Source organism: Ammospiza caudacuta, chromosome 5 (genome assembly GCF_027887145.1).
Source record: "Ammospiza caudacuta isolate bAmmCau1 chromosome 5, bAmmCau1.pri, whole genome shotgun sequence".
NCBI classification, from domain to species: Eukaryota; Metazoa; Chordata; class Aves; order Passeriformes; family Passerellidae; genus Ammospiza; species Ammospiza caudacuta.
In genome coordinates, this window is record NC_080597.1 from 65,194,396 (window position 1) to 65,219,435 (window position 25,040).

General features: G+C 39.9%; 1 protein-coding gene across 1 annotated transcript in view; it reads left to right on the plus strand.

Annotated features, from left to right (window-relative positions):
- The first annotated feature begins 17,913 nt into the window (after positions 1–17,913).
- The window catches only part of RELN (reelin), a 240,566-nt gene continuing 233,439 nt past the window's right edge, over positions 17,914–25,040 (plus strand). Inside the window, exons 1-2 of the mRNA XM_058805958.1 lie at positions 17,914–17,932; positions 19,020–19,130. Of these exons, the coding sequence (XP_058661941.1) occupies positions 17,914–17,932; positions 19,020–19,130 (130 nt within the window). The remainder of the gene's footprint in view (positions 17,933–19,019; positions 19,131–25,040) is intronic.

The window sequence follows — 25,040 nt, forward strand, 5'->3', positions numbered from 1 at the left end:
CAATAGGTGAGAAAAGATCCCTAAAGGCCAATCAAGTCTTAGGTCCACCATTGCTTCTACAAGAACTGTGAATTTCTAATAATAAAGTGCTTTTTCATGCCTTCTGATGATAGTCTCTGTATCGCCTTTGTCTGGCCCCAATACCCCTTCAGTGATAGGGAGGTTTTGTTGAATTTGTTGTTTTTAAAAATAATTCGCATGAGAGCCAGGCTTGGTAGTGTATTGGCAAACAACCTACATATACTGATTTTTATGTGCTATCTCTTCAATTATAATTGCTATGGTTCTCTTTGAAATTGCCCTGCTATAAACTTAATACCACTGGTAAATTCAGTTTTGTGTTCTGCAATGATAATTCAGGCAAAATCATGCAGAATGAGAGCAATTTATTGAATTTAGACTGAATGACAAGGGGCAAAGAGATGGACAGGAGTTCAGGGGTTGCAGGGTCTGAACTCCAGACTGTCAGAGATATGGAAATGAGCACGTGTTCATAACAGAGGCTTTATGCCATTTGTTGTTGTCTTACAATTTCCATCAAACCGCAACAGCTTTGTAGTTTGTTGTTGTGCTTTATCTAGGAATTTTTAAAGTATTTTTTACTTAATTTAGAGGTGATAAAGCACAGAATCTCAGAAATATGTTTACAATCAAAGCAAGCTTTTTAATATGTGACTCACTGTCTTCTAAAGAAGGTCTTCATGTTCTCATTTTCAACTTTAATATGCTTTTAAACACTATGTTTTAAAACTACTCATACATTAGTATACAGTTCTTGTATTTAAATTTACCATTTTTGGCAGCACCAAAAAATATTTGAGTGCTTGTTTTTTAGAGTAAGGGAATTTGTGGGCAGCTAAATATCTCTATCTATATATATTTTTTGCTTGCCACAGCTGGTGTTTTGGAGAAGATTTACTTTACTAACATACTAACATTAATAATCTGCAATGTCTAAAATGCCTTTAGCATGCCATTTACACTCATCTGAGAGATTTCAGGAAAGTATGATATTATAAGCCTTCATGAGTAATCCATCATGCCTAGGAGACTTAATCAGATTGGACATGTACTTACCCCTGGCTTAATAATTGTTACTTGTGTTATTACTGCCCTTATTTCTGTTTCATCTGTGGTAAAAATGTTCAGAATTTCAGCTGTAGTTCAACACATTATAATTGTGGTTCTCCACTAAATGCAGCACAGCAGAAAACCTACAGCCACAATTCAGATTTTATGTGCAGTAAAATTTCTTGCTATCCCTTACAAAGGACTATAAAAAGTTTAATATTTCTTCAGGACTGTTAAGGTAGCAGCATTAAATATTAAAACATTTAAATGTGCGGAACTGATTAATTCAGAATATATCAGAGCTGCTCATAAATGTTTAATATCTGTATTTTGCCTGATTGGATATAATTTAAGCTATGTGCTTCTTCCAGCACTCTAGGACCAGGTACTCATCTTTTATTTCTAGGAATGGTTTAAACATCATTCCTTTTATTACAGGTTAATATTAATGCCTCAACCTTTGGCTGTTATTGTTCATTCTTTTATAGAACCTACTTCAAAATTAATCACCTGAAGTCTGAGAGCAGCTGTTAAAGTTCTTTTTAAGTGTACCTTTCAAAAAATACAGTTAAAATTTGTACAACTTCTGTAGGATGAAAGCTGAAATTTTGTCTTTGTAATATTTATGCATTTCCTTAGAAAAGCAGAAATATCTGGGGGCAGTATTGAGACTGTGAAGTGCTGGATCTAGTCTGAGGTTAAACTTGGACCAGGTTGTAGCTGTATTGGTTCACAATGAACAAATTACACTAAACAGCTGAAGAATGAGTGTCAGTATCTGGGGGAGAAGGGCTGGTCCTGACTGGCATGTGGCTGCTGAACCACAAATTGATCAAAACACCCAGTGCAGTGGTGAGGCAGCCTCATGTGTTTACTGGTGGTGTATGAAACATAAAGATCTGTATGGAAGCCTATAGATCTGTTTGAGACTTAGCTCCAAGCCTGGTCTTATGCCCAAATGCCAATGTCATTTATCTTCATTAATTTACAACACTAGTGCTGTTTAACACTCTCAACAAACAAATCGGCAAATCCTATACAGACAAATTCTTTTTGTTCCCCAAAAGCTACTCACTGCAACAGCACTCTTGACTGGGAGTGTTTCCTGTCCTAGAATTGGTACAATGAGGAGGAAGGGATGGACCTCATCTTTCAGCTGCTCATTCTGCTGTGGCACTGCAAGGCCCCACTGGGCTGGAAGGGAAACAAAAGCTCTGTAGAAGCTCCTGTCCCGGAGTGGATATGGTTTTGCAGCACTCCCCAGGAAGCATGCTTAGCATACAGCATTAGCAGAGCTCCACACTAGTTCATTTCCTTGCCTAGCATGCTTTAAATTATCTTCACTGCATTTAGTGCTTTATCCTCATCCCTCTGAAGTTAATGGCAGAAGCACCATTGCTTGTAATGAGGCCCAGCTGCCTGAGAATGCCTTGAATATAATAAAAGGACTGCCAAGCAATTTGCTGTTGTCCAAGGTAGAAATCTTGCTTTGATGCAGTGCTTTTCCCTTTTGAAAAGTGCTTCTCCACAGTATGAAGCAGAATTCTGGTTACTGCAAAAAGCAAACTTGAAGTTTAACAGAGAAGAGGATGAGCTCAACAATGGTACAGGTTAACACCCTGTTGTGCATCCAAAAATATCTATTCCAAGAGTGTTTTCTTGACTTAAATGGCTTGGACTTTTTGCTGTCTGACTTTCTGAGGTAGTTGGATGTAATATATCTCTGTAGCACAGATTTCTCCTTGTCCTTGGAGACCTGTGGGAATGCAAAGGAGAAGAGGTAGCATACTCTGTCTCATTACAAAGATGTGGGACATGGAAGTTGTCCTTGAGTGAGAAACTGGAAGTCTAAAACAAGCACAAGTGATATAATATCTATAATGTGACCTTTTTTCTGAGGGATTTTTGAGGTAGATCTCGTTTTGAACTCTGAGACAAGTCCTGCAGCTTTGCACTAGTGTGCTCAGAGAGGCTGCCCAATGATAGCTTGGTTTCTTTTTTTTGTTCTTCAAGACTTGAGGAACTGCCAAGTTCTCCCTGTTTTTGACAGGATAATATAAACAGAAAAATGAATACATTGCCCAAACTACTTTTGTATGTGAGCTCACAGGAAAACTGTGTTTAGTTGTGTTTATTTTAGGTTAGCAATAAGGAAAAATATGCCAGATGTGAAAGAGAAAAAAGAAAAGTCATAAGAAGGCATTACAATACATTCAAGTAGAGGCAAAGTGCCCCTTTGCTCTCTAGGAAATGGAATAAGACTAGTTCCGGGAGGAATGATTTATAATAGAAAATACAGCTTTTGCAGAATGAAAACCTTACTTGGAAAGTAAGGTTTGACTTTTTTAAATTTGGGGGAAAAAAATTGGAAAAGGGGAGTCTGACTCAAATTAAATGGGTTTTTTTTGTGCTTTTGCTTTCATGTTCATTGAATTGAATATGAAATTCACATTTTTCTTTGTCACCTGAAGATTAAATTGTATTTTTCTTGGTATGTAGTATCACAAATTCTGTGATTTGGATCTTACTGCTTTTTACTCTATTGGAAGGTTGGATGTGTTAACTAGATAGTAAAAGTTGGAGCATGGTAAAGTGCCTCCCTGAGGTGGAGGGACCACCTGGCACAAAGTGTTTGGAAAGGACACTTAAATCTTGATTTAGACTAAAATAGGGCTTGGGGTTTTTTTTTTCAGTTCAGTTTAACAAAATGAACTGAAATATTCAATTTCAAACTGAAATGACACTGGAGAAGATCAAAATATTTGGTTTTCATTGAAAATGGCATAATAAAAATACTGTATCATTTATGAGTTTGTAAGCCTCCTAAAAGCTGATCATAATTCCCTGTTTTCATATTCAAAGTAAAAATAAATGTTCAAATACTATTGGCACTGCACTATTTCTATTATTTATTGAGGAGGCTTATTTAGCAAAATTGCAAATTCAAAGTTTCTTAGGTTTTTAGGTGGGAGAATTCATTTGCCTCTGAACTAAGGTGGTGAAAAGTGTACAGAGGTGGATTTCTAAAACACTCTTTGTGTGAATTTTTAAATGTACTTCTCCATGCTTGCTGACTGCTGCCTATTCTGTGTTTTGAAAGTTCAGTGTACAGTTTATTCCAACTGATGCACAGACCCCACTCAAATCCAGATCCATCTTTCTCTACTCTGCTTATCTGATTCTTCCTACTCATTCTCAGTGTGCAACACTGAGGGGGATAGACAGATGTCACAGTCATTCTTTGAATCAACTGTGGGATTTAAAAGACAGAAGTGGAAGGCAGTATCGAATATATGGTTCCCCACAAGCATGCTATTTATATTTATTTATGCCTAATTTCTTCATAGCTAGATCTGTATGAAGTGGCATGACTACTTGTATTAATGTCTGGCCATTCCTCTGTGCTTTAATTACTGAGTTAGAGGGGTGAGGTTCACTCATTGAGGGTGAACCAGAGACTTCTGCCATTTTTTTCTCAGAATGTTTGACTTCTCAGAGAGTCCAACTTCAAACAGCTGCAGTAAAACCAATGTAGAGTCTTCTTCTATAAAGAAAGTTTCTCTTATTCAAGGCATTGCAGGCTGACAGTGATGTTACTTGTTGAGCCAGGAGCTGGAGCAGAATGTTAAATGTTCCTCTTCCATATTTAGGCACATGTTTCTTTTCACTGGTTACTCAGATTTGTTTTTGGAAGTGTAGATATCTGCTGGTGCAAATACCTGCAGTATTTTCTTCTCTGAGTTACTCTCTGGGAAAGGAAGTTGAGGTTTATACCCAGCACAACATACTGGTGTCACTTCTGCCTTGGCCTTAGTAATTCCTGAGAGGAATCTGATGGAAGTGTCTGTCCAATTTGGGACTGGAACAGGGGGCTGAAAGAAGAACTTCACCATTTAGGTAAGGTGCTGACCAGCTGGTACACTTGCACTAATGGCCTATGTTATTGTAGGTGCCTGCTGTTACTGGGGGCTTATTTGGTGACAATATTCATTCGCTGATGTAAAGACATGCCACAGAACAGGAGACAGAATGACCAGCAGAGCTCTATGGATTTAACTGTGTTCCCAGTGATATATTTTGCTTTGTCCAGTCAGTGGTGTTTGGATCAAATAGACTTGATTAACTTTGGCACTTGTTTGCTTAATTTGGTTTGTTGGGGGTTTTTCCAGGGGGCCTAGTTTCTAGTTTAGTCTCTTTGTTTCACTCTTAAAATTTTCATTGGCAAACTGATGAAAAAATGCTAGGAAGATAAAAAACCTCTTCAATGTTTTTTTTTCTGATAGAGATCTGCTGCTTATCATGCTTCTTGCTGAGGACACCAATACAAGCTATTCTGAAAATTAGTTTAGTTCTTCCTACTGCTAATGATCTCTTGCCTGGGAGAGTGGCTGTGCTATTTGCTCAGCTTAGCTTGCCAGGTGACTGACTTTTCCACAGAGTAACTGTGCTTTTTGAGCCTTTATAAATATACTTACCCTTTTAGCCCTTTCCCCCTGCTATAATAATATGCAGAACCTCACCTATTGTGGAGGTACTTCTTAGTAATTGTCTCCTGTGGGACGTGAAGACCTCTGTGACACAGCAGTGCACGAGCCAGGGAGCTGCAGGCTCGCAGCAATCCAAGGCAGGCGGCTGTGGGATTTATTTTCCAGAGAGCCAAGTGCCTCTTTTTGTTCTAACAAGATATGAGTCATAGCAGGGACATGGCTGTGAATACTTATAGCTTTCACTGGGATGTGCAGAGCAGAAGGAATTGCAGTATGGAAAGAGGACATGAAGTGATTTGTTAAAAATGCCTTATTTGCTGGGGGATTTGTACTGGTGTTATCTGGGATAGTTAGGCACACCAGGGACAAGAACCATGCTTTTCCTCTTTATTTATTTATTTTTTAAGAACAGAAAGTGACCACTTGAGAATTTGCTGCATTTATAAAGCATTTAGGAAGCAACTAACCAATAATGACAAGTTCAACACAAGTCACTGTACTGCAGTTGTATGTTTGTGTGTGTGCATGGTTTGGCTGGTTGCCTAATCAGAATGTTGGACTCAGACTTTCTTGTGAACATTTAGAGGTGGCAAAGTATCTGTTACCTGTCCAGAAACAGGAGTCTGGAAGCAGCCTGTTTTTATCTTCAGATCCAACCCTTAGCCCAAGCAAAATAGAGAGAAAAATTCACTTTGAGGATTTTCCCCCAGAGTCCTGTCAAATATTTCATAATCACAACCTGCCACTGGGCTGGTGTTCCAGCCCTCTCCTTTCTTGTTCAGTAGTTGACCATTTTAACAAACCTAACACAAAGAGCCAACAGCTCTTGCTAAAGTGATGTACCAGGAGCCATTCCCTTCCTGAGGGAGCTGCCAGGCACTTGGGATGCTCAGCCTTGACAAACCACACTGTGAGGAATTACATGTAAAGAATAAGCATATGTATTGTCTGACTGTCCCCATCTCTGTCTCTGACCCATTTAGCCACATAACCATAAAGATGAAACAAACAGATGCCACTGAGTTTTAATATTGATCTTGCTTTAGGAATTTTATTTCTTAAGCACGTCATTTTCATTTGACTCAATTTTCATTAGGTGTTAATGTATGTCAGAGGACTAGTGAATGTTTTTCGTATTTTTTCAGATTCTTTTCCATGTTGCTCTGATTTGAACCATTAGAAACCAGTATTTTTTATTGATTTGAACTTGCAGTATGTATGGTCAAAGGATTGCATTAGCATTTATTACAGCCCTGCCATTCATATGCCGAATTCAGTATCACAGAATCACTAGATTGGAAGAGACCTTTAAAATCATAAAGTCCAACCCAGCCCAAACACTTAACCATGGTGTGCCATGGAGTGTCACATCCAGTCTCTTTTTAAAGACGTCCAGGGATGGTGACTCCACCACCTCCCTGGGTAGACCATTCCAGAACTTTATCCCTCTTTCTGTAAAAAACATTTGCCTAATATACAGCCTATATTTCCCTTGGCGCAGCTTAAGACTGTGTCGTCTGTCAGTGCTGCCTGGAGAAAGAGACCAACCTCACCTGACTGCAACCATCTTTCAGGAAGTTTTAGACAGTGATAAAGTCCCCTCTGAGTCTCCTTTTCTCCAGGCTAAACACCCCCAGCTCCCTCAGTGGTTCCTCACGGGGTTTGTGTTCCCAGCCCCTCACCAGCCTCGTTTCCTCCTCTGCATGTGCTCCAGCATCTCAACATCCTTCCCAAACTGAGGGCCCAGAGCTGGACACAGCACTCGAGGTGTGGCCTCACCAGTGCTGAGTACAGGGAAGGGTGACCTCCCTGCTCCTGCTGGCCACACTATTCCTGACACAGGCCAGGATGCCCTTGGCCTTCTTGGCCACCAGGGCCCACTGCTGGCTCACGTCCAGCCAGCTGCCACCAGCACCCCCAGGTCCCTTTCTGCCTGGGCACTGTCCAGCCACACCATCCCCAGCCTATAATGCTGCAGGGGGTTATTGTGGCCAAAATGCAGCACTTGGACTTATTGAACTTCATCCTGTTAGACTCAGCCCATCCATCCAGCCATTCCAGGTCTCTCTGCAGAGCCCACCTACTTTCCAACAGATCAACACACACTCCCAGTTTAGTGTCTGCAGATTTACTAATGGAAGACTCGATCCCCTCATCCATGACATCAATGAAAATATTGAACAGAGCTGGTCCCAGCACAGAGCCCTGAGGGACACCACTGGTGACTGGCCCCCAGCTGGATGCAGCACCATTCACCACCACTCTCTGGGCTGGCCATCCAGCCAGTTCTCAATGCAGCAACGAGTGCTCCTGTCCAAGCTGTGGGCTGCCAGTGCAAATACTACTTTATATTTAATATGAACCCATATATTTAACCCAATTTAATATTTTTCCCATATAAATCCTCATTTGATCCATTCTTTAACTTAAAATGTCAATCTCTAGGCTATTTAGTATTATTGTTCCAGTTTATAGATGGGGGTTCTGTAGCTTTTTTTAATAGCATTCTGCACCAACTAAATGAGGGACTGTACTTAGGCAGAATTATTTTGTTGCATGAATCATACATACAAAATTAAATCACATTTTTGAGCTCGTGTCCGTTCCCATAATAATTCCCATAATAATAAGTATGATGTATTTTAGGCCTCTTCCTTCTGTTCATAGTTCTCATCAACTTTCAGTGCATTTCAGTCTTCACTTTTCCATGCTGATTTTCTTTATTTTCTCTCTTCTAATCAGGACATTTGTGCACTCTTACCCCCTTGCTCCCCAGAGTCTACAGCCAACCCTCCCAGAGCCTGAATTGGTGAAATCTTTGGGTCTGGACAGGCTGCAACTCACTGCTGACTGGGCTGGGCACATCTGTTGTGCAGGAGGGACTCTGAGATGAGCAGTTTGGGTGAGGAGGATGATTTTCTGCACACTCACACCCAGACAGATGAATCCCAAGTCTGGTATTAAAAAAATACCTGTGTGTCCCTTGGACATCTGCTATATTGGTTGCCCAACACATTTAGACTGCAAAGCACCAGGTTATTTAAGGTCTCTTATTTCTGCAGTCCATTAAGCAGTCTTGTTAAGCTCTGGTTTAATGAAGACAAGCACAAATATATTAAAGATAAATGGAGTCAGAAACTTTATAGCTCACTCTTGCTCATGAGTTAACTATAAGATAATGCCAGCTTTCATTTGAATTATATCACACAAGGAATCCACTCTGAGGAGGGAGGACTGTGGCTGATAAGGAAGTGTCATTGTCATGTCTTGATGCCTGAACTTAAAAGTGGTGAGCATCATAATGGGAACTTTTTAGGAAGGTAACAGCATCATATATTATGCTACTCAAAGTAGCAAGATTTAAGGCTGGATTACTGAAAAATAAAGGTGGTAGACAGGAACAGAGGCAAAAATAAGGCAAACTTTTGGAACAGGAAATTGGAAGTGAATCTCAAAACATATCATCTTGATGCTAAGCACGAGTAAAGAAAAGAAATCAACACATTGAGTCTTAGGAATTATGAGGGAAGGAGTGAAGACTGAAACAACTTTTACCACTGGGTGTGCATTACAACATCATACCTAGATTTCTATGTCATGGATCCATCTGGTTGCCTCTGCTTCCAAAAATATAGTAGAACTATATTTTTTAAAACTAGCTGATGATGATAGAGAGAACATCTTCCTGTGTAATAGGAAGCTAAAGTAAGTTTCCTTAATTTTGGAAAAAGGATAGTTGAGAGAGTTGTGAAAGTTATCTATAAATGTTGAATTCTGTTGATAAAGCAAATGCTTCACTGAAAATACAATCATTCAGAGAAAAGAGAACTTAAAAATAAGGAAAAGCATTTTCATGCATTATATAAATAAATTGTAGAGCTCCTTGTCACCTGAAGCTGTAAAAGTATAAACTGACTGTGGGATCATTCAATCCCCTTTCCCTGGTCATTGATAAGGGTATTAAAAAGGAGTGGTCCCAATGCTGGGCCAGGGGAGCACCACTTGCACTGGCCACCACTCTTTGGGCTCAGCCATCCAGTGTTTCACCCAGTGCACAGCGCAGCTTTCCAAGCCATGGGCAGCCAGATGCTTCCAGCATCTCTTGAACTCCTGCATTTCATGATATTTGCTCATCACAATTCATGTGTCTGTAAGAGGATTTGTGCTACTTTAGCCTGAGGTAAACACGTTCAAGAATCTGGTTTTAGAGGGTGTGCTTCCTTAGCTAGAGTTAAACAAAAGATCTTGCAAATATTTAGATATTACCGAGTTATAATAAATTCCTAGTAGATAATTATACTTACTCTCTTTTCAAGCCAGCCTTCATTTTCTCCTTTAATGCTATTGTTAATTGTGTATTGAGAGGTTGTTTGCCTTTTGAGGACAGCAGAATAAAAGGATTTATCAAATTCTTCTGAAAATCTGCACTGTGCAGAAATATTCAAACCTTCTAAATAATTTATTGAGAGCAGAGCCAACAATATGAAATTTTCATGTATGGGTATCAAACAGGCAACCTCACATAAAACTTGAAAGGCATGAAAAATAAGGTTAGGCTTCAAAACGGGGGGTCAATATTCTCAGGCTTAGAGTGATAAAAAAGTAATCACAATAACATTTAATCTGTTTTTAAGAAAAATTTGATGTTGATGCTTTTCATAGAAGCATGACAGCATTTGGCTTCAAAACCTAATAAAGGAGAATGGTGATTTCTGAATAAAGACACAAAACAGTTCCAACATACACCAGTAACCAGGTTTGTTTCATGCCCTATGTAGCTGGTGAGGTCTGGGAATGATCATCAGCTCTTCCATCTTCTCCTGGGACTTTGGATAAGAGAATTAATAACTACCACTGACAAAGAAGGTTTCACAATCATTTGAGTCTAACCATCATGTGCATGCTGTTAAAGCACATTTTATTGACTTTTATGTCATGTTAGGTAACTCTCATGTTTACAGTATTTGTTGTCCTGGAGGTGCATTTCAATAAATGATATGATTGGTTTGTGTTTTTTAAGCTAAGACTATAAATAATTGTCCTCTGCAATCATTACAGGAAATGGTATTTTGATGATTATTCTTGCTTTGGCTATGGCACACAATTCAGTGGTTAAATTTTTAGAGACACAGCTGAGGTACATTTCAGTGAAACACATTTTGTTTGATATGCAGGTTATTGTGTTTACTGCTTAAACTCCATTAATACTATTAAGGCCTCTGTGAATTGTCCAATGGAATAACAGGCATTTCTGATACCCTTTGGAGTGTTTTGGTACTGCAAGGGCTTGCTAAGTTGCTAAGCACTAGTGATATGTTTGGCATAACACAAGAAAGAATATAAAGATAGTCATTGTCTCTGATGTCCCTGGGTGAGCTCTGGGTTCTGGGATGCTTAATTCCTGCTCAGTTTCCTCTGATGTGGGCAATAGTTGTACATTTTATTAGAAATTGGATAATTAAGTTACTCTGTGTGAATGGCTCTTGGTGGGAATAATCTCAGTTTAGCCATCTTCAGTGTTGACATCTACAGCTGAGCTTTACAGTCTGGGCTCCCTTTATAGTCAGTGAGGAGAATCAGACATTTCTGGAGTGTGATTCATCTGGTCTGTTTTAAACATCAACATTAGGGTGAGATTTACAGCCTAAATGGGGTGACATAAATAGATGTGATGTTCTCTGGAGATTTATATAGCAGTAGCACAAATTCACTGGGCCACTGACTGAAACCTTCATCTCTCCTTCCAAGAAGGCTGCCCCAAAAAAAGAGAGGATGTGCCTCTCCCTGTGCCAGCTGATACTCCCTTTTTCCCACATAAAGTGCAATGCCTGCAGCTAAGGGACAGTGGCTGGGCACTGGAGTTTAAAATATTTTAAACCAATATTTTGTTGGGAAATTCAGATTTGAATCCTCTTACCCAGGTGAGAGCCTTGATTGCCCATCTGTTGGTTATAAGCAGGCAGCTATGACAGCAGCCAGTCTTACCTCTCCTCTGTCAGGTCTCTGGGCTGTGCCAACACGTTTGGTGATGCCAGCTGGAATTAAGCACCTCTCTGCTCAATGTGGCCAAGTTTCTGGTGGCTTTGAATATGGTCAGAAATGTATTTAAGTTTGGGATTTTGATACATAGGAAGTCAGACTCTTGGGTCTCACATTGGAAATCTGTTCACGAGTTTAACCATGGAACTCTTCACTTTTAGTGAGATGACAGCTCTGAAGCATCTTGGACCATGTAAACAAACGTGACCAATTCTTTATAGTTTAGGAATAGAAGAATAAACACTTTTTATATTGCTACTGATGTCATTGTTGCTGTCTTGTTATGAACTTTCAAAAATATAAGTAATGTCTTTGCAAATAGTTCTTTCACAAGGCTGATAGGCTACTCTTTTCATCAATGACAAATGATGTCTCTGGATATCATGTTACAGACATCTTGCCACACATCTGCAATCTATTTTCAGTTCTCTGTTGCTCATTACCAATTTAGGAAAGGATTTGAAAAGCTATAAAGACACAGAGATTTGATGGAGCATGGGGTAGAAGAACTGAAACTATACTGTAACACAAAGTAAGGCCAAATCAGATTTTTAAACAGTCTAGTACAAAGTTCAAAACTTGTGCATTGTACTCCCCTCCATCTGAGGGTATTTGCTAACTGGAATAACTGGTGAGGGCATCACAGATTAGAGATGGTGCTGCTCTGTGCAAGAACTTCAAGCTCACCGATGTTTTATTGTGAATTAAGTGCTTTGGTTGTGGGCTTCAGAAAACCCACAATAGACCTAAGTGAGAATGCTAGCAGTTGTAAGACTGCACGTCTGTTTACTTAACCATGCTGAAATGCCTTTTTTCTGCTTTCTTCCACCTACTTGGGGAAAATCAAAACAAGTATGAGTAAGAATCCTGTGGGCTTTCCGCTTTTGTTGCTGAATGATGTGTAGACCTGTGATTCATACTGTTCTTGCATGTCTGTCTGGTGCTCATATTTGAAATAGCTGTATAATTATGAATTTCTCGATTTTGTTTTCTTTTGAAAGCAAAGTATGTCTGCGAGCCATAAAAATTAGTTTGATGTCAACATGCAATTCACTAGTCTTTTAAAAATTTCTTTTTCAGTAATAAGGTTCTGAGTGCAATTCAGTATATACACTTTCTGGATTCTTGTAGTGATATATTCTCCACTGTTCTCTTACAAGTATATTTGTCAGCACATGCTTTGGAAAGCATACCTGTAAAACTCTACCTGAGTATTTATAGATTTATAATCACTGTGGTGTCTTAACAGTTGCCTTTAAATAAGGCAGCAGGGTTTATTCTCCTCTTACTAGCAATTTAAGCTGTAGTTGGCATTTCAGGAGCACTCTGGTATTTTAAGGATTTGGACTTGGTATTATCTGTGTCTGGATGGGTCACCTGTGTTTGGCATTGCATGAGGGTGGCAGAAAGGTTCCATTGCCTAAAAAAGAGAACCAATTTGGGAAAGGACAAAGAACATCTTCCCTGTGTGGAGGAGACTGAGGGCAGACACAGTAGTCTACAATTTCCTCAGGAGGGGCAACAGAGGGACAGACCCTGATCTCTTCCCTGTGGTGACCAGGGACAGGACCTGAGGGAATGGCCTGAAGTTGTGTTTGGGGAGGTTTATGGTCAATATTAGGAAAAGATTCTTCCCCCAGAGGGTGGCTGGGCTCTGAACAGGCTCCCCAGGGCAGCGATCACAGCACCAGCCTGACAGAGCTCAAGAAGCACTTGGACAATGCTCTTGGGGAGTGGTGTGACTCTTGGAATGGTGCTGTGCAGAGCCAGGAGCTGGAATTTGATGATCCTGATGGGTCCCTTTCAATTCAGCATACCCTGTGAATGTAGTGTGGCATTTTCAGTCTTCGCTGTAGTGATGTTGGTCTCCATTCCTTTGCAGGATGCTGCACCACAGTGAAGGGACAGAGCCCTCTCTGAACAGGGCCATTGCACACCTGACTGGTAGATTTTGTTAGGAGTGAAGCAAAAAAAACCCCAAAAGCTTCACTTTAGTATAAATAATTTATTTCCTAAGAGGATGGTTTGCAGCCATGACTCAGGTGTGTGATGATGCAATATTACAATGTTATAGGGAACTGGCTTTGACCCTGAGAAGAGCCTTAAAAAGTGTCTGTCATTGCTTTGATGCAAGAAAGCTTCATTTCAGGAAGTCCACTGTCTGTGGTGATTCCATTTCACATACCAGAATTATTTTCTGTTTTGTCTGTGGTATGCAGAGGTGCAGTTTTACACTGTGGCTATGCCTTGACTCACTTAAGATGTGTGTGGGCATCAAAGATCTTTGCCTTAATAAATTCCTTATTGTACTCTGTGATTGTCATCAACAGCAGCTGCAAATTCTGTGGAATTTCTGTACCTTTCAGCCCTGTTAGTGGCATTCAGCTGGTGCTGAAGAGCAGCCAAAATAGGTAAGACCTGTCAGTGGCAGCTGTCTCCCGAGATCATCCCCTTCCTCCACCTGGCACTTTTTCTACTTTTACAGTTTAGATGCATTGGCTGTATTTTGAGTCTTTTGAATATCAGTCAAAATACAGCCTTTCTGGAGAGTAGATCAGTCCCTTGAGAGAATTTAAGACAAATTTTATGCAATTACTTACATGGATTAATAGATTTCTATAATCGTATGCAGTATGTGTGGCATACAGCACCAGAAAACTGAAAATTATGTTTATAAGAACAGAATAAATTTCTTAAAATTATTTGACTATAACTACAGTTTAAACTCCACTTGTTCTTTCCTGTTATGCTGCTACCTCCACTTGTGGTGTAATTTCAGCAGCATCTTTGCCAGCCTCCTCCTTCCTGACCCGCTTCCTCCTCGAGACATGTCAGCTCCTGGCACTGCCAGAGGCTCTGCTGTCCCTTGTCCCACGGGAAGCACCAGAGCTCTCACAGAATCTTGTCATGCAAAATGAAAGGCTGCTCCAGCAAAGGCTACTGCATCCCCTCCCTTCCCAAGGAAACAGCACCAAAGCTTCCCAGGGATGGAGACCTGGCCAGCCTGGGTGCCTGCCCAGCCAGCCTTGCTAGCACCAAACACAGCAGCAGGGATGGGCTGGGTGTGCAGGAGCTGCAGGCGGCAACTCCCGTTATTTTTGGTGGAAAACTGAGCTGAGGGCCTCATGATTCTCAGAAACATATTTTGTGACTGCAGTCCTTGTACAGAGAGAAGGGTAGGGCAAAACAGCACCAGAGGATTCTTCTATGGTGTTTCCCAGCCCCAGTATGATTTCTTTTTCATGGAGCCATTTCCTAGGCTTTTACAAAATAAACTGGAGTTATTCACTAATCCATGCATTCCTATCCATGTGTTTTGTGGATATGAATGTTTCATATCCATCATGCAAACACTGTTTACTTGATTTAAGAGGTGACTAAGAGTAGACAGTGGACATCTTTCCTGGCAGCTGACCAGCACATGAGGCTGACCCACACTTTGCTGCTGGGTTTTACACCTGGTCTCTCTTCCCTGTTACTGTGTGAGTCCCTACACTGAACCTTTCTAGGATTTCCAGGCTACAGGTACAGATCCCATCTGCTTTTCATCACCTTCTCTTGGCTACTTTCACCAGCTGTGGTCCCCTCACCCCCATCACTCCCCATTTTCTCTTCAAAAATGTCCCTATTCCCTGTTCTGGTTCCAGTCACCACCTCTTCCATCCTAGTTCACTTTTGCCCTCAGGTCTACTTTTCTGTCTCCTAAGTTTAAGATATTGGTGATGGTATTGGTCAAACTTTTGGAACAACTTTGTGACATTTTGCACATTTCTCAACATTTTGAGAAGTGGGATTTTGATGAATTGAGTTTTCTCACAGAAGGCTTAGACTTTTGATAAAGATCACTCTCTTTCTCCTTTCTCTCTAGCCAGCAGATATGACTGCCTACTTTAAAACACTGAGTGAGAAACTTTCCACATCAAAACATCATCAAAAATGATATCTTCACAAAGCACTTCTGCTCCAACAAAGCAGTATAGCTGGACTGAAATATTTTTCATGGGACTTTTTTCAGCGAGCTTTTATTAGTCAGAGAGTGCTCTAAGAGTACTAAGTGAGGACAGAGTTTGAAGAAATATTTAGATACTAAAAATGAAAATGTCTCTGTTGAGCATATGTGAACTCTGATTTTTTTAAAATGTGTATATATATAAAATATAATTTCTCCAAACTTGGAGAAACACTGTCATACTTGAGAGCAGAAGAGTTGATGAAAGCAAAGGACAGTGGAATTTTTCATCCATGACAACATATTCTCCTCTAACCTCGCCTCAGAAATGAAATATTTTGACTGAAATTCAAGTAGCCCAAGGGGGTAAATACTGGCAAATATCTCAGGAACTGAAAATAGAAGGAAGTGTTGAGCAACTCTTCTAGTAGTTAGCACCTTTGCCTCTAAAATTTGCAGTGCGATATTGTCTGATCAGTAGGTCGTTCCAAAATGCATTTTTGGGAAGATGTTCTCAGTCCCTCCTGCTGGACCATTTCAAAGCAGTTGAGGCTTCCTGCCTTCTCTCTGAGGGGTGCAGGGTCCAGCACACCCCTGCCCAGCCACCCACCCATCCCTCCTTGCTGCTCACCCTCCAAATTCTCCTCCCAAAGAAGGGTCATGTGGGGGATGGAGCAGTGCCTGCTTGGGCTCGTAGATGGCACCTGCTGCTGTGCTGTTCCTTGGGTGCCACGGGGCAGCACTGGGGCAGTGCCAGAGCCCCCCTGGCCTGCCCTGCCCAGCCCTGCCTGCTCTGTGTCCTTCCAGATGTTTCCCAAAGTCCCAGTGGGTCATGGCATTGGTCCTTGCTTCTCTAGTGCCAGATATTTGACATCAAGTGCATATGGCATGAGCCAGTGTACAGGCACAAACAAAGCCTGGTGAAGGGAAACTCCTTGTTCTTTTGGAAGAGGAATTTAGGACCCCACAGTAACAAGCCCTAGCCCCTATATAAAATCACAGTCCCATTGCTGGGCTGTGCATTAGCACAGCTTTCCTGTTCTTGGTCATTATCACTTGGCATACTGTGTGTTTTCTTTTATTTTAGGGGAATTTGATGTGTTTCAACAGTGGGTAGGAAAAAAAATCATCACAGAATGTCGTGATTAATTTTTTTTCTCTTGAAGAACTATGGAATTATTCTGAAATGTATGACACGTGTGTAATAACAGCCTAGTGCTCTGTTTTTAAAAAATGTGCTAGAGGCCTTGTGCAGTTTCCCAGAGGCTTAATGAGGGAGCCATACTGTGTTGGAAATTTTTCAACAATAAAAATTGACCTATTACATGCTTATGTAAAATGAGGGTTGACAATCACACAAATATGTCCAAAGTCAAATACAGGCATTGTGAAATATCACTTATTTCCCACAGAGAAACTGGTCACCTGTTCACAGTAGGCTTTTGCATTATATCCTATCCAGTAAAGAATAAGATGCTTCCCTACAGGGAAACAAAATGGCAGCAAAGTACTGGCCCAGTGCCCTTCTATCAGTGCTTTTCACTGACTCTTTTGCCAAGTCTTCAAAAATAACACATAGGCATACTTTTCAACATATGTTTTGCCTCTCTGTAGGTTTAAAGGCAAAAAGGGAAGAAAAGGTCATGTATTTATTCACCATTTCATCATCAAATGCAGGAAAAAAATCATTGTTTGCTTGTTTGATTTTCTTTTACTCTCCCTAATACATCTTTTATTAAAAAAAAAAATCTAGAGTCTTTTGCTGTTCTTTTAACGTGTATCAGAAGTTGTCTGTTCTTTAAAAATGAACATATGGCTCTGAACCTGCATCTGAATTCAGGAAAATGTCTATAGCAAAACACTGAAATTTGGAGTCATGGGAGCAGAAAAGTTGGATTCAGGGTTTATTCAGTGTAGTATTGAATAATCAAAGAAAAGAAGATAAATACAAAGAGTTGAAGAATAAATTAAACATGGTAAATACTGCTCCTCTGCTCAAAGTAAATTTAGCTACTGTAAATTAGACAGTAATTTTAAGCCAAATGTGTACCACAGAGGAAAAACTGACTTTTAGGACTTAAGGAACCCATCAGTTTCTCTGTTGAATCTGTATCACCAATGACTGTCCTAGCAGTCACCTTGGAGTACCTTGCTTCAGTTTCCTGGCCAGTCACTGGCTCGTTATGTCCCCAGACAAAAAAGGAAATACAGGGAGGTAGAATGTGATTTAGGAGTGATCAGAGTTTGTCCCCAGCAAAAGAGGGAAATACAGGGAAGTAGAATGTGATTTAGGAGTGATCACAGTTGATCAGCAGTTCCTGACAAGCACTAATCTCTCCAAGTTAAGGGAATAAAAAGGATTGAGGTATGAAGCAGAATGAGTGTGGTAACCGAGGTCTGGAAGCATCTTCAGTGTAAGAGGCTACAAGTCATAAGACTCTTCTTCAGCAGAGAGAGCTTTTTGTTGTTTTATCTTGATCTTCATATGGTTGGTGACTGCCCAGCCCTCTGATTTTTAGGGGTTTCTCAGCAGGGCCTCTCTGCATTTGAAGGAGTCAACAGCTCTTCCTGGTTTTGTATTGTCTCTGCACTCTCTCAGTATCCCTTCAGTCCTGTGCCCAAATCATTTATGAAGATGTGGAAGGGCACAGGGCCTGGAGAGCACAGGATGGAACCCTGTGGAACCCCACCAGTGATAGGTCCCCAGTCTGATGTCACCCATTCACTGTAACCCTTTGTGCCCAACCTGTGAGCCAATGATGTGTTTATACAGTGGTGTGCTGGATGTTCTGTGCAGAAGGATCCTGTGAGAGACAGTGTCAAAAGCTTTGCTGAAATCCAAAAAGGATACATCAACTGGCTTCCCTTGTGTGCTTACCTTGTCAAACACACCAAAGTAAAAATATGAAAATTAGTGTGTACAAGAATTGAATAAATATTGCAATAATGGTCAATTTTAATAAAGAATTTATAGATTCCAATGTTATTTGTATTTTCCATTTGGATGTTTTCTGCTATTACTTAAGAATCTCTTAAAAATGCCTTCCTGAGCTATTTAAATACACACAATCTGTAATGTTTCAGATGCCCATATAACTTAAATGTATAATACTATAATAAGCGTGATAACTATAACTTGGCACTCTATTTAGATTCAGAAAGAACAGTACCATAATCCTGGTTATTTCAATGTGTTTACTACAGTTTAATATCTGGACAATTGCTTACAAGCCATATATTCCAGTGTGTTATTTTCTAACTCATTGTACATTTCATGAATATGGTTCATCCTCCTGGCAAAGGCAACTTCCCAAGCACCAACTGAAAGTAAAAGTAGCATAAATATTGGGGAAATTCAGATGGATTCACTGGACTGCATGGTGGGATCTCATTCAAGAGCAAGAGCCTGCTCACAGAAAGTGTATAGGAACTTAACCAGAATATTTACACGTATTTTATTTCTCTCATTTCAGTGACTATTTCGACAAGTACCTTCTTTGATGGCTTACTGGTAACTGGGCTCTACACATCCACCAGTGTTCAGGCTTCCCAGAGTGTTGGTGGTTCCAGTGCTTTTGGATTTGGTAAGTCCAGTGCAATTTACCTTCTGCAACCCAGGGTAATGGGCACTTGCTTGTACAGAGGACATCAGTAGCAAGACAATTCCTGGAACAGGTTAATTCAGACTGAGTAATCAATAATACATGGAAGTCAGTGGGAGTGAACAAGATAAAACAGTGGCAGCTTTTAGGCAGCTTTTATTGCTTCTTGTACCATCTTCACCTTTGCTCAGCCCTGGTATTAGTATGCTGAATAATATAAATTTTAAGACAGAAAAGCCTCAGCAGATAAATTGTTTTAAGTAGCCATTTCTAAATTGTGTGACATTTTGTATAAACTAAAGGATTTAGCCCAAAGCCCCTAAGTATTTCTTGGCCTGAAAACCTTTTCCTTTAAGCTTATGTCAACCTACTTTTCCATTCGGTTAATAGCATCTTCCTTAAAACCAGAATGCTGGTCAAGATATTTCATACAACCAATTATTTACCATGTCCAAAAAGCAGAATTATTGTAAAAGGGATATGATAGGCTTTGCAAAATTATCATGTATTTCAGGTTCTGCTATAGCCCTCAGCTTTGCCAAGGACTAATATTTTTTTAAATAATCCTTTCTAAATTTGTGCAAGTAATTGACAGCTATACTTTCTGCAGTTTGTTATTTGGTAGCATTTTTTATATCCTTACAAATAATAGTAAGAATTGCATTCCTCGAATTGGAGGAACTCAGTGACTCTAAGCACTCTATGGTGAAGGTACAAAAAAAGGTACCAGTCATATGGGACACAACTTCACCTGCAGTAGCATGTTTAAATGTTTTAATTTTAATGTTAATTTGTCTGCTTGGGCCAGAATTCAGTACTTGGTTCATAATAACCGCTCATGGCACTTACTTTTGTTATAAAGTGTGTAGAGCATGAGTGGTCTGGGCATTTGAGTGTCATCCAGCAGGCATACATTTTCTTGTGAATTAAAGAATGCAATGTAAATAGCACATTAAAACTGCACTGAGGGATAATTTGAGAAGGGCTTTGTTCTGTGGATAACACCAGAGTTCAACCTCAGACATTCTGCTCAGCCTTTCAAAGGGAAGAGCATGGCTGGCACAAGTGTTTCATGCCTTGTTCAAAAGGCACTGAAAGATTCTCTTTTCTGGAAGAATTTGTACTGCTCTTTCTCCTTCCCCCCTGTACTGTTTACAGAATGAATAGAATCTGATGGAGTAAGCAAGACAGAAAGAACTTACCAATGTGAAATTTCTTGGATGGTCAAGTCACTGGCAAGATGTTACCTTGCTGTGAATTAAGTGTTTATGCCATTGGGAGATCATGGCAAACTCACTGGGCAAAGTATACAGGTCATGTTTAATTACAACTAAGTATTTAAGAATAACAATTAAGCAAAATTTTAAGAATCTAAATACCTCTGTGCATTTTCTAAGAATCTCTGTATTCTTCCCTAAATGTGTATCTTCATTTGTAGCATAAGTCTATTGCAGTTGATGTTTCATTGAGACAGATGTTAAAGTAACATGTGATGTATTGACAGAAAAAACAACGTGGCCTTCTTTAACTTGCCAAAGGTCATTCTCTAGCTCTTGATGTGTCACTTTAACCATTCTGTCACTGTAAGATAACCAACAATTAAACTGGTGTCATGTGTGCTCTGTATGCAAAAGAAGCTCCAAGCCTAGAAGCTGGAAAAATGCAAAAGCCAAAGTGATGCAAAAACAGTCATGCAGAGTTGGAGCTACTTCATTTTGCTCATCAAAACAAATTTTTAAATATCATGCCTGGGGAGATCTGATGCTCTGTCTTGAGCACGCCTCCATCTATGTTAGAGAAAAATTGCTGCCGTCTCTGAATTTCATTTTTTAAATTTAGTTTTCTGTGGGTATACTTCAGGGTCAGTTGTGTTACAGTGTTAGTTAAAAATATTTTAAATAAAAGCCTTAATTTTCTATTTTTATTTGCTGTTTCCTAAGCTTGTATGTATATTGGAAAAAGAAAAAAAAACCCAATCTGAATGTTTCATAGCAGACGATACTCTTGTGCAGCGTCTTTGAAGACACAGTAAAAATCAACAGTGAAGGAAAATGGCAATGGCTTTCAAATGCAATTTTATATGAATCCTTAATCTATGATGTACTGATGGCTCCCAGGACTAAGAGCTGCATCAACTTTTCCTATCTCCACTTTGCAGTGAGAGATGAGAAAGCTGGACTCTTCCAAAAAGTGTTTGGCATGTAAATGATATGCTTTTAAAAATTATTTGGTAGTTTTAAAAAGTAACAATATTTTAAAATCTACCATTTTCAGTAGAAAAATAGAGCAGTCTCCACAGTATTTAATATGTTGTTTAGTAAAATAGTAGGTGGGAGTGACAATGTTTGGCTTTCTGAAGAAAACACAAAGCAGTTTCTCTAGAAACCCCAGATCCATCTGTTGTGCCATCATTTTCAATCAGCAAGGAGCAGTTTCTCCTGTGAGGCAAGTGATTGTGATATTCAGGTTTAGCTTGCTGGAAATTATTATTTTTTTTAATGTTGAGGACTAGTCAGGTTCAGAGACCTCAGTTCAAAGATTCATGTGGTTTATCACAGATTAGATGGGGGAGGAGAGGCAAAGCTGGGCCTTTAAAACCTGAAGATAGTAATATTCTGAAATTGGGTTGATAGTGATTGCTTATGGTACAGGGACGAATATTTTTTCTTCTTCGCAATATTACCATTGAAATGGTCTTGTCTGTCTCACACAGGAGGTCACACTGGATTATCATAATCTTCCAGCCTGCCCAACAACTGGAAGTCTCCTTAACACCCATATATTGTCTCTTCAGTGCTATGAGCCACTGTGTTGTGACTACAATTATCTTTTACCGGTTTAGGAAGTTACTTGATGGAAACACAATCATTAAGATAATTCAAGTGTCATTACATTATATCTGGTGATTGCTATATGTCAGTTATAACAGTTAACCATGTCAAGAAGCTTTGAAAAAAAAAATAAAATATTTTAATTCTTAAGGTTATTGTTTTTTCCTTCTTCAGTACATATTGTATAAGAAAATATGTAGTTCCTGATTTCCACTGACATGAAGGTTTTTGAAAGTTTTATTTGGAAAACCTTCTAAAGATTTCTTGGGGAGAAATGTGTGAGTTTTTGGGTATAAAAATTATTAGTAGTTTTCTCCCAGGTGAACCATTTTCTGCGTTCAGATTAAGGTAAAACTAAAATTGTAAAGCTAGAATTAGAACTGGGACCAAATATAAATGTGTTGAAACTTCCCTAAACCAGGCTGGAGAGATCCTTTAGCAGAGAAATTATCTTTAAAAGCAGCTTTGAAGAAGAGGGTTTCTTTTTTCAATAGACCCTCTGATACAGCAGATACTCTCAGCTACATCTCTTCAGTGTCATTTCCACTCTCCCTTCCTGATCAGTGTGGTGTGCACATGGAAATGTTCCCACATCTTTCAGCGTTGATGGCTGATGGGCAATCCCACTCTTTGTCTCCTCTTTTCACGTGCCACACTGGTAGCCCTCAGTTTGTTCACACCTGTCTGTCTCTGGAGACACATTTTGGACTTCTGTGGGATCTCTTTATCCATCAGTGCTTTTTGTTTCTTCTGCTTTTGTCCCTGAGGATTCTTGTTGGTGTTTGGCTGTTTCTTGACTGCTTGGGTCATCTGGCTGTGCTCTGGGGTTTATGAGCCCACCAAGACTAATCTCCCATGCCATCATTTAGGGCTCTTACTGCTTGGATTCATCCAAATATAAAAGAGGAAAGTGAGAGACAGAAGTACTAAAAAAATTAGAAAGCTACAAATGTGGTGGTAGGTCTGATGGGAATGATTGCTTTCAAATGAGAGTGAGGATAAATGCTTTGGAACTGGGCAAAGCATCCTTAAAAGGAGAACCCCAGAAGCAGCCCTGGTCCTTGTGCAGTGGTGAGAGCACTGGGCATGGAAGGAAGATGTCACGATGGCAAAATGTTCTCTGGGCTGTGCCACGTGTGACATGGAAACACAAGAGGTCTCAACGGTGTTTCCTGGAGAAGCCTATGGCACAAGAGGGACTCCTCTCTTCTTGATGAACTGGGAATTGATTATCTAAAGGGTGGTGATGGACTGAGAGTTGGTGATCTGAGGGGTGGTAACTGAATTGAGAATGCAAGGTTTTGTCTCACTGTGGTGTATTGGAAATTTGGTGGGGGGAATGTTTTTGGAAGATTTTCATTCTGTGTGTTTCTTTTTCTTTTACATATTGACAGTTAATCAAGTTTTTTTCCTTTATTCCTAAATTGGAGCCTGCTTTGCTCTATTCTTGGTCACATCTCACAGCAGGCACTAAGGAGAATATATTTTCATGGGGGCACTGGCATTGCACCAGTGTCAAACCATGACAGGGGGTGATAGGGGAACCCCTCTGCGGCTTGGCAGAAGCACCAAAACGCCCCGTGGCTCCTGCAAAGCTGTGTGCTCTGGAAAGCAGGAGCAGGGAGCAGGGTATCACTGCTACAAATACAGGAGCAGATTACAGCCTAATCCCTCGGCAGAGATAAGGAGCGCCGGGAGCTGAGGACCCGAATCTGTCTCATTACACAGGATGATCCTGGTGACAGCCTGGCTGAGCAGCCAGATGTGCTGGGCTGTGCACATCAAAGCGTGCCTTTGACCTGCCACTCACACTGCATCTTCATCCATTCCTGCTCTTCCCAAGGCTTTCTGGCTCCCTGGTAGCTTTTCACTTGATGAATACATGACAAATTATATTTAAGTTTGGTGTAATTAGTTTCTTACAAACTGCAGTGGGAAACATGAGCCTTCCTAGTTAAGCCACCCAAACCCTTGATTTTATGCAAAATCATAATGACTACACTGATGTTTACCTTTTAGTAAATGTGGAATTAACAAGTAATTTCCTGATAACATTTATGAATGCATTAACCTTCCAATCTAAATTGCAAAGGTACTCTTGGAAGTCTGTAGGCTCTATTGTGGCAGAGATAGTGGACTCCAAGCTCTGATTACACTGGAAAGTGTTGCCATAGGCCTAATTGGATAACAGAATATTTTTGTTTATATTCTGTGTAGGTTTAAACAACTTGTAATTTGCAATCTTTTAAAACAGATAACTCCTCCTACTGTGAGGTCATAAACTCCTAATTAAATTTTGGTTTTGTTTAACTGTGTGGGCTACTTTATAAGAAACTGGGAGGGTGCTTTTACCTGGAAACCTTTTTATGCCTGAAATTGCATCTTCTAGAAAGCAAAAAACAGAAGATGAAAGATGATGTTGCAGTCTTTTCTCTTTTCCAATTCTTTGTTCCTATACCATGAAGGTGATCATACATATTTTAAGTAATATATTGACTCTCTGGGATTTAAAAGAATGAATAGTTACAAATAATCTTTGAAATATGGTGAATAATACATTTCCTAGAGGAAATCCTGGAAAGACCAATCGCCAGATATAATGTAATAATGACACTTAAATTATCTTATACTCTTTGCTTTTACTATTCTATTGCCTTTCGACAGGATTAAAGCAGCCCCCACATAATCCTTCACTGAGTATTTTGTTTACATATGTGACTGCCAACCAAAACCCCCTCTCAGTTTATAGAGGAAGGGTCATTTTGATCTGGTTCTGTATGGGTTGGGAACTGGGGAAAATGAAAAGAGTGATTTCCAGGTCCTGTATTGTTGTATTTTCTGGGACCCCCTATGAAGGGAGGAAATGATGAATCTGACTCCATGTTCTTAGAAGGCCAATTTATTATTTTATGATCTATATTATATTAAAGAATGGTATACTAAGCTATATTAAAGAATAGAGAAAAGATACAGACACAAGGCTAGAAAGATGCTAATGAACTCGTGACTCCCTCTTCAGAGTCCCACACAGCTTGGCCATGACTGACCATTAACTCAAAAC